Here is a 9,651-nt window from a genome sequence, read left to right as displayed (position 1 = left end):
CCGGGCCCCGGGCAGGGCAGGGAGCGCGGTGTGACCCAGGTCCGTTCGTTGCACGAGGCGGGAGCTGCTGTTTGTACTTAATTATTTTTAATGCGTCTGTGGTTCCCCCCCCTCTCCCCCCCCACGCTCTCCGGTGTCACAGGTTGTTTCCTGACAATAAAACGGAGCCAGGCTGAGCGTGACGTGACGAAGTCCCATGATCACACCTTAATGTCGGTGTTTCTCTCTCTCTGCCCTGTCCCCTTCTCTCCCCTCGTGGCTCCCAAGGTCCCCGCAGGGCCTGCGGCCAGGAACATGCAGTGCCAAGTGTGTCACTTCGCTTCTGGGGATGGTCCGCCCGGTTCCTGCAGCAAGTGTGGGGCCAGGCTGGCTCCCGGCGCCGTCCCTGGGGACCAGGACCCAGGTAGGAGGTGTGGGGTGGGCTGGGGCCGGTGCTGGGGTGTCCTGGGGCTGCACAGTGACCAGAGGCTGGCGGTGTCCCGGTGCTTTTCATCCCAGCTGCCTGTATGGCTCCAGGCTCTGCTCTGCCCAGGGCATTACACAGCTCTCATCCTGAACTCTCAGCCCGAACTCCCCTTGCATTCCTGACCAGAGACAGTTTTTCTCACTTTGCAGTGACTGATGGGGGACGGAGAAGTGAGTCAGCTGCTGGCACATCCTACACACAGCCTCCACACACAGGTCTCCAGTGTTGAACTAGTTTCTGTTTTGCCAATGAACTGGGACTGGTTTTTGTGTTACAAAGGCTGGTTGAGTCCCTCTTGAACCAGAGTATCCTGCTTGTGTCTTGTTGTTATGTTTAGAACACACTAATTCCTACTTTCTGAACAGTGGCAGAATTAAGTGCACAGCACTGTTATGGTGGGGAAAATATTTCCTAATCCTTTATTTGTTGAAGGCAGAATGTCCTGGGCCAACAGAATGGCTTTTGGTTTGTTGATAGGAAGAAGTGGTATCTTAAGAGTGCAGTGCTGATAAATCAGTTCTTGGCAAATCCCTCTGCAGTCCAGCAGGGCAGGGCAACAAACCTGGGGTCTCCAGCTCTGAAATGCTGTAGGAAGGGCATCGAAAGCAGCTGAGGTTCAAAGCTTTTGCACTCAGAACTGGGGTAGAGGCTGTGCAGAGGAGCCTGTGAAACCCCTGCAGAAGGCAGAGATCTGCTCTGCTGCCCGACTTGACCCTGAGCTGCATTTTCACAGGTTTTTTAAGGACCAGATAAAATTATGAAGATTAAAAGGGAGTTTCCCCTGCCTCCCTGGAAGGGACTCAGCTGGGTGGGAGTGGTCACACAGCCAGCCCAGAAGCTGTGACAGCTGAGACGAGCCAGTGTCCTGTCACTGCTGGTCCTGGGGGTCTGTGAGCACTGGGACAGGCAGCGTGTCCAGAGGAGAGGCAGGGTTGGAGCAGGACCTCAGTGCTGTGTGTCCTTAATTATTCTGCTGCTGGCAGGGCCTTGGGGCAGGAGGCTGAGCAGGGGGAGTGGTGGCACTGCTGGTGGGAGCTGTGGGACAGGGAGCAACAAAACAGCTCCTCTGTGTTCCTGTCCTGGCTTTGGCTGGGACAGAGTTAGTTTTCTTCCAAGGAGCTGCTGCAGAGCCGTGTTTGGGTTCAGGATGAGAATCCTGCTGATAACACCCTGCTGGCTCTGCTGCTGCTGAGTGGTGCTTACACTAAGCCAAGGACTTCTCAGGCTCTCACACTGCCTGGCCAGCAAGGGGCTGGGGGGCTCAAGAAGCTGGGAGGGGGCACGGCCAGGACAGGCGACCCCAATGCCCAAAGGGATGTTCCAGACCACAGGACGTGGTGCTGAACAAAAAACTGGGGGGATTTGGCTTTGGGGGTGAGAGCCACTGCTCAGGGACTGGCTGGGCATCAGTCGGTGGGTGGTGAGCAACCACCCTGTGCATCATTTGCTTGCTATATTCTCTAGTTATTATCATAATTTTCCTTTCCTTTTTCTGTCCTATTCAACTGTCTTTCTAAACCGAACCCATGAGTGTTACTATTTTTTTTTTATTTTCTCCCCCATCCATGGCCTTGGAGCAGCTTGGTCTGGTGGAAGGTGTCCTTGCCCATGGCAGGGGGTAGAACAAGATGAGCTTTAAGGTCCCTTCCAGCCCATTCTGTGACCCCGCTGGGGGGTGAGTCTCTAGTTTAACAATGAACTTTGCCTCCACTGCAGAGAGAAGAGAGGTGCAGCTCTCTCCAGTCCCTGATGCAGGATCAGAGGTGAAGGGAGAAGGTGCTGCCAGGCCTTCTTCCACCACTGAGAAAAAGGAGGCAGAGGGAGAATTGCTGGTGGATAATGCAAGGGCTCTGATCAACCCCTCAGACACCACACCTGGATGCTCTGCAGGTGGGGCTCCTCCCCCTGCTGAAACACAGGAGGGGGAAGAGGGATCATCACTACCCGAGGATGTGACAGCTCCAAGTGACAGCTCCCAGCCCACGGCTCAGTGCGGGGCTGGTGACTCTGCTGGGACATCACAGAGGAAGGTGAGGCTCTTGCTCGGTGCTGAGGAGCAGCTGTGGCTTGTTGCTCTCCTCTCTGGGGCTGGGCTGCATCCTGCAGGTCCCCGTGGCCACGCTGGGGAGCTGCTGCCCGGGTTCCTCCAGGGAGCTGTGCTGTGTTTGCTGACGTTGCTGTGCTGGGCCTGCAGCTCCCCCAGCACTGCCCGTGCTGCTGGGGAACAGCACACCATCCACTGCAGCACTGCCCCGTGCTCCTGCTGAGCAAGGCTGGAATATTAAACCTGCAGAATTCCCAAGGGTTATCAGCATTTCACCAGCTGCTCTCGTCCCTCCTCTTCCTGGTCGCTCTCTGTTTACCCAGGGCTGCAGGAAGATGTCGGTACTTGCTGCAGCGGAGGAAGTGACAAAGAATTTCTCTTTGACAATGAATAAACAGACATTGTGGTGTTTGTTTCTGTTTTGTTTTTTTTTTTAACAGAAAAAGAAGAGGAATAAAGCAAAGAAATGTCCTTCTAGCTCCGGGGAACAGGACTCTCTGCCACCTCTAAGCACAGCCCCAGCTCAAACCACAGAATTGCCTGATCCGTGTGTTTTCCCACAAGAAATCCAACCCCCCGGCAGAGAGGCAGCAAAACCCGGTGCTGATGCACTTGCTGGTGCCAGCGGAGGCACAGCTGAGGGCGATGGGGCATTGGCTCCCCTGGGGAAGGAAGCTGCCAGCCTGGAAGCAGATGTGCTGACCCCACCAAAGCAGAGCGGCACCGCCAGCGAGGCCACCCCAGCTCCCAGCTCTGCAGCCCCGAGGGACAGCCTGGGGGATGGAAGAACCACAGAGCACGGAGAGACCACCAGGGGTGACGTGGAACAGGGCAGTCGTGCCCCTGGCCAGCTTCCAGAAAGCAGAGCAGGTTCCCAGTCCCAGGGCAGCAGTGGGAACGTGGCCTCAGCAGGGCAGGGAGCGAGCGCTGCCCAGGAGCCCAAAAGGAAACCCGACACAAAGAGCTCACCTGCGGCCCAGAGCCCACAGGCTGGGAAGAACAAACAGGACCCCAGGCAGAAGGGGAGCGCTGGCAAGGTGGGAGAGAACTCTCCGGTGAGTATTGCACGGAGAAAGCTTCCATTTATGGCTGGGACGTGTCTGTGCTGTCAGTGGAGCTGAGGAGCACGAGGCCAGGGACATGGGGAGCACTATGGGGGGGTTCTCACTGGAGCCCAGCTCTCCTGGGTGCTAATGCCAGCCCTGCTCTCCTGGGTGTTAATGCCAGCCCTGCTCTCACTGAGGGGTTGCTCAGTTGCCCCCAGGAGCTGGGAGGTGTCCCCTCTCCAGGGGCTCTTGGATCTTCTCGAGTGAGGGGATCCTTGTCCTTCGTGGGTGTCTGAGCTCTGCTCACACACAGGCCTGGGGAGCTGGAAGTTGCTGTGGGTTCTCTTTCACTGTCTTTATGCCCCATCCTCTGGCACCTGGGGCTCAGTGGCCTGGCAGCTTGGCAGTGTGTTGGGGTTGGATTCCTCTTCCCCTGTGCACTGTTTTCCCCAAGCAGCAGCTTCCCTCAGCGAGGGATCAGTGTTTCCAGGAGGATGGAGCTGGTGGTGTGCTGTGAGTGCTGGGTGTCCCCACCTGGCTGGGGAGGTGTTGCACTTCCAGGGTCTCCCGTTTCACTGGGCATTGTCTGTCTCTGCTGCAGAATGAAAACACAAAGCAGAAAAATAAGAGCACGAGTAAGGAAACGCCTCAAGTGAGTGAGAAGAGCAGCCCCACCAAGGGAGCTGAGGCTGCCAGGAAGGGTGGGGCTGGTGCTGCAGCTGCAGCAGACACTTGCAAGAACAAAAAGGAGCAAAGCAACCAGAAACGTGTGGAAAAGATTAAGGAAAGGTGAGAACAGCCCTGCTGGTCCCCAGCATTCTCCACTGACAGGAGCTGCTGGGAGGAGGACTGGGGGACTCCAGGCTGAGGTGGGGGACTGAGGTACTGGGATTAGGGGTACCTTGGATGTGTGGAGACAGAATTGCCTTAAAACTGAGGTGAAGTGCTGGTGCACAAGAGAGCCAGTGTTCAGTGGGAGCTGCAGCACAGGTGATGTGCTGGGTAGTGTGGAACAGGTGGTCCTTGAACCCGCTCGAGCATCTGATGAATAAAATCAAGATCACCCTCTTATTTCTTGCTCTTATGAGCAACGTGTGCTTCCCACACATTACTCTTTAGATTAATGGTGTGAAGAGTGTTTTTAATGTGTGTGAGCTGGAAGAGGGAGAAAGCTCAGCCATTCCAGGTGGCTCTGCTGGGCCAGAGCTTTTCCTGCTGCCTTTAGGAGCCCGTGTTTCCTTTCTGCACTGGGCTTTGCACTAGGCCTGCTCTAACAGCAGTCTGAGCAAACTGCTGCCAGAAATTATGGGTCTTGCAGCCAGTCAGATCTGATTTGTGGTTTGTGATGATTTGTGCAATTAAAAGAAAAAAAAAGAGAATTCTTTCTTTTTCCCTTCTGACCCTTTCTTGCAGCCCCGTGAGCCGTGAGGGGGGTGTTACAGTGTATTTCCATGCAATATTGTCCAAAGACTTCGGACTGAACCCCGAGGCCCACAAAGTGTTCATCAGGGCTGAGGGCATTTCTCCCTATGCAAAGTGGAAGGACAACATCTGTGAGATGAGCTGCACCAAGTAGGTACCTTGGGGCACACGGGCACAGGAGAGCTTTGGAGAACAGGACCAGTGTGGGGCCTCAAGGCTGGGGCTTTGTGTCCGTGGGTGGGTGTTGCTACAGAGGGTTTCACAGTGGGGAAAACTGTTATAAAAAAACTTATAAAACTGTTCTCGTGAAGGAATAATCACCATTCTGATTAAAAATGGAGTGATGCACGGAAAAGGAAGTCTGTAGATCAGCTGACATGTCCTATGCCTGCCTTTGCTGTGTTTTTTGTTTCCTAGGAATCTGGGAGAGCATGGATACCTCATTGAAGGCACTGTAACCCTCCCAAAAGAGATCCTGGATAAACACATTCCTTACAAGTACTGGGTGACCTGTGACAATGGGCAATATGAGTTCATTTACAAGACTGCAGTAGATAAACATGTGAATCGCTGCTTAGTGATAAGAAGCTCCTTGCTCAACAATGGAGGTGAGCCTGGACCTGCACATTGGGGTGATCCAGGGTCTGGTTGTGGGTGATTTGTGATGCCACATGGACCAGCATTTGTGTTAGCTGGCACTGCCTGCAGCTGGAAGCTTAATGGGCCAGTGGGGGTATTTCTGTGGGCAGCTGGAAGGGTGAAGTGACCTGATTTCAATGACTGTTTTCCTGCTGTGTTGCTGTTCTAGAGTGGCACCAGTACGATGACATCGTGTGTGCAAGGCCTTCTATGTTGAAAAAAATTCGGGATACATTTTTTGATAAAACCAAAGAAGTGGTGGAAGGGAAGAAAATAGCTGCCAATTTTATGTTGGAAAATATCTTCAGCATTCTTGACACCTGGAGTCCTGAAAACATGAGGAGCTTCCTCTTCCAGCTGAGGCAGTTCTATGAAGTGACAGTGGCCCAGCTGGTGCACGATGGCCGGGCCATGCGATGGGAAGCACTGAACTTTGGCGTGGAGCAGGTGATCCCTTCTCTTCCACAGGGGCTGGAAAACAGGCATCCAGTTACTGAACCCAAACTTTCAATTTTGCTATTGGCCTTGCTGGGTCAATTTTGCTTTTCCAGTCAAAGTTCAGGTACAGAACCAGCAGGGATCCTGCTGGGGTGACTGGCACCATCTGCCTTGGGGGCTTCAGTGACACCTGTGCAGTTCCAGGTGTGGTTCTGACATCCTGTGTGGGTCAGAGCTGGGACCTGGTGACTTCCTACTTGAGTGGGTTTTGTGTTTGGATATTAATTTCCTAAGTCTGGCCTGTTAGTTTTGCTGCCAGTCACTGTCACCAACTTCTCTGCACTTGTCTCTGATTCCAAACCTGCCTGGTCAGGCAGAGGAAAAGGGCTTCAGAAGAAGAAGACTAATGCTGTGGTTGGTTTGTTTCTTCCCAGGTGAAGGATTTGCTGATAAATTATATGAAGAAAATACCTGTTCCTTCTGTTGCTCCAGAAGCATCACAGGGGGTCAGCAGCAGCAAACTGGCTCTGGGACTCACCATCCTCATGGTAGTTGAGGAATTTTTACTTCCAGCATCCAAAGATGACCTGGCTGGCCTGTGTAGCTTCCTATGCTTGGATAAGGTGTCACAACAAGCTGTACAGGATGAGACTGATCACATCAGAAAGGCTTTTGAAGGAGTTGTCTGGTAAGTGCTCCACATACCCAGTAACTGACTGGGCTGGTTTTGCTGCCAGCATGGCACCCTTTGGTAGAACAATCAGGAATCCAGCTCTGTCCTGCCAGAGAATCAGAAAAAAAGTTGCATTTGAGGGTATCTTTGGAGGTCTCAGTTCAAGCCCCCTGCTTGAAGCAGGGCTGACATCCAGGCAGTGGGGTTCTGAAAAACTGCAGGGACAAAGGATACCCAACCTCTCTGGGGCCCTCTCACAGTCACATACCTCTCTTGGTATTTTTCCTTCTGTCCAGACAGATTTCCCTTATTGCAACTTGTCACTGTTGCCAGAGCCATAGATTGAGTTAAAACTGCTGTGTTTTCTTTATATATAATAATCTCATTTGTTATCCTTTTCTGTCAAGCAGTTTCTGGCCTCTTACCCGTTTGCTGTTCATACTTATAAACTCCAGTGATGGGGATCATCATGTATTTACTTCTTAACTTTAAATGCCACATTTGGATTCTTCTTGTCTCCTCTGATGTGCATCATTCCACAGTTTTTGTTGATTTTTTTTCCCCATGGAGTGCCTGCTCATCAGACAGTAATCTGACTGCTCAGCTGGCACTTGGGCTTTCCAGTTCTTCACTTGCACAGCTGTTACATTTCCTTTTGGAGACCTTTGTGGTATTTCAGCCCAGCCAGGAAGGCCAAGAATTGTCCCCAGAGTTGCCTGGCTCTGTGTGGATGTCACAGGGCTGGGTGGGGTTGTGGGGAGACTGTAGGTAAAGAGCTGGGATTTCTCAGTGCTCAGGTACTGGGGTCTGTGCAGAGAGATTCAGGAACCTTACAGCTCTTAAACCTTTACCTGTGCACTGCCCAGTGAAGACAAGGTGGAGCTACAATAACAGCAGAGGTTGATTGAGGGTGCACAGGGAGATTGAGATGCAGCCCCTGACCCCACAGGTGTTCTTCTGGCCTGGATAAAGCTCTTCTTTCACTCACTGTGTTTGTTTGGGGTTTTTTTTTTCTTTCACTCACTGTGTTTGTTTGGGGATTTTTATTTTTTTTTTTTTTAGCTTGAAGGTTCTACTGGCAGGTTTCTGCCACAGATGCATTGAAGGTGGAGTGGACCAGTGGGTGTGGATCCTTCCCCTTCTGCATTCCTTTGCTGCTCCCGTGCAGCAGGAGCACCTGCCAGTGGAGGAAGATGTCTGGGCAGGGCTGGAAGGGCTTTCATTTGCTGAAACCAGGAAGAAGCGAGACCCGTGAGTTTTCCAGGATTCCTGGAAATTACACCCAGTGCCTTGGTGCTGTACTTGGGGGTGATCACCTTACTTTAAGTATTTTTTTTTTCTCCTGGTTTTTAAAAGGTACAGACCCTAACGTGGTGGGTGGTGGGTGTTTGGGGTACTGGGGCATCGTGGGTGCTCAGAGATCCCGGGGTGTGACCCCTCAGACACAAACCCCCTCAGCTCTCCCAGCTCTGCAGCAGGTGGGAGTTAAAGCAGCTTGTGGTGTGTGTTGTGCAGAGTCTGAGCAAGGCCTGGAGTTTATTTTCCTTGGGTGCTCCTGCTCAGTGGTTTGGCTCTGCCTCTGCCTCTGCTGGGCCTCAGGGACTTCCACTGATGCTCAGCTGCAGTGAAAAACCACAGGAGTGAGAATGAGGCTCCTCTGTGGGCTGAACGAGCTCCTGGCCTTTTGTGCCCTGGGCACTTGAAGATTTTGTTTTGTCTTTTCTCCAGAGTGACTCTGCTGCAACTGATGGAGGAAAAGAAGTACCTGCTGGCCTTTGATCCCACACTGGTGAAGTCCTGGCTCTGTGTGCTGCCCCTGAGGAACCTGCCCGAGTTCATCAGAGATTTCCCCAGGGATCTGTTGGTTACTCTGCAAGGTGTTTTCTACAGATTAGAGGACATTGACCTTTCCTGGAGTAATAGCACTGAGGTTTGTCTTCTGGCAGCTTTTCCCAGCTCTGGGATAAAGACTCAGACTGGGCTCTTGGGTGGCTTTTGGCAGAACTGACCATCACTGGGGGGTTGGGGCTGGTAGCAGGTCACAGCACAAAGAGCTTCAAACTTAGCTAAAAGAAGCACAAGTAGTTGCTCTGAAGTCAGAGACTCCTAAGAGGAGACTTGAGGGTGTATCTGCAGCAAAAAGTGTTGTTGGCCTGGATGAGAGAAGGGTGTGCTTGGCTGGATTTGCTTTTTGTCAGTGAGGGCAAATATTTTAGTCCTGAGCTCCTCAGACATGTACCTGAAAGTGGTTTTTTGCAGAGGGGAGGTTGGGGAAAGGGGCTGCTGGTTTTGGGAGATTTTCCTGCTGTTGTAAAGACACTTGTGTTTATGTGAATGTTGCAACTAATAATAACTTTTAAACCCCTAGATTATAAGAAGTGCAGGTTTGGTTCGTACAAATAAAAGCCACCCGTGTGTTGGCTCCAACATCCAGTAAATAAGTTTTGCAATGTTATGGTAAAAAATGAAAGCATTAGAGAAGACATGGAAGAACAGGGAATTCCCTCTCTCACAGCATCCTCTCAGTCTGTAAGATTTCTTTCACAGTTTAATATTTCTATCTTTCCACAGTTAGAGAATCTTCTAAAGGCAGTGCTGAGTGCCTTGGATGAGCCACCAGCCAGGTAACTGCACCTCTGTGGGAGCCTTGTCCTTCATCTGCTCGAGGGTTGGGGGCATGCTGTAGCTTGAATGTGTGCCTTGAAATCTGTGTGAATGAAAGAATCCTGGATTTCTATCCCACTTCTTAAATCCACCTGAGGGAGGGATGGTTAGCTACCACTGTTGAATTTGGTGGAGTTTTTATTATTTTTTTTTATTTTTTAATTTTTATTTTTATTTTTATTTTTTATTTTTATTTTTATATTTTTATTTTTATTTTTTTATATTTTTATTTTTATTTTTATTTTTATTTTTAATTTTT

At 51.3% G+C, this 9,651-nt stretch overlaps 1 protein-coding gene across 2 annotated transcripts in view; it reads left to right on the top strand.

Moving 5' to 3' along the window:
- The first annotated feature begins 272 nt into the window (after window positions 1-272).
- RNF213 (ring finger protein 213) overlaps window positions 273-9,651 on the top strand; it is a 56,305-nt gene continuing 46,926 nt past the window's right edge. For both annotated transcript variants that reach the window (XM_027691457.1, XM_027691456.1), the window contains exons 1-11: window positions 273-403; window positions 2,183-2,496; window positions 2,951-3,565; window positions 4,158-4,345; window positions 4,970-5,128; window positions 5,396-5,586; window positions 5,787-6,064; window positions 6,490-6,743; window positions 7,791-7,979; window positions 8,457-8,658; window positions 9,300-9,352. In XM_027691457.1, the coding sequence (XP_027547258.1) occupies window positions 295-403; window positions 2,183-2,496; window positions 2,951-3,565; window positions 4,158-4,345; window positions 4,970-5,128; window positions 5,396-5,586; window positions 5,787-6,064; window positions 6,490-6,743; window positions 7,791-7,979; window positions 8,457-8,658; window positions 9,300-9,352 (2,552 nt within the window). In that variant the 5' untranslated portion in view covers window positions 273-294. The remainder of the gene's footprint in view (window positions 404-2,182; window positions 2,497-2,950; window positions 3,566-4,157; window positions 4,346-4,969; window positions 5,129-5,395; window positions 5,587-5,786; window positions 6,065-6,489; window positions 6,744-7,790; window positions 7,980-8,456; window positions 8,659-9,299; window positions 9,353-9,651) is intronic.

The sequence above is a fragment of the Neopelma chrysocephalum genome, unplaced genomic scaffold (assembly GCF_003984885.1).
Source record: "Neopelma chrysocephalum unplaced genomic scaffold, ASM398488v2 Primary Assembly neopelma1_84, whole genome shotgun sequence".
NCBI classification, from domain to species: Eukaryota; Metazoa; Chordata; class Aves; order Passeriformes; family Pipridae; genus Neopelma; species Neopelma chrysocephalum.
The sequence above is the reverse complement of the archived record's forward strand: the minus strand, read 5'-3'. Positions and strand labels throughout refer to the sequence as shown.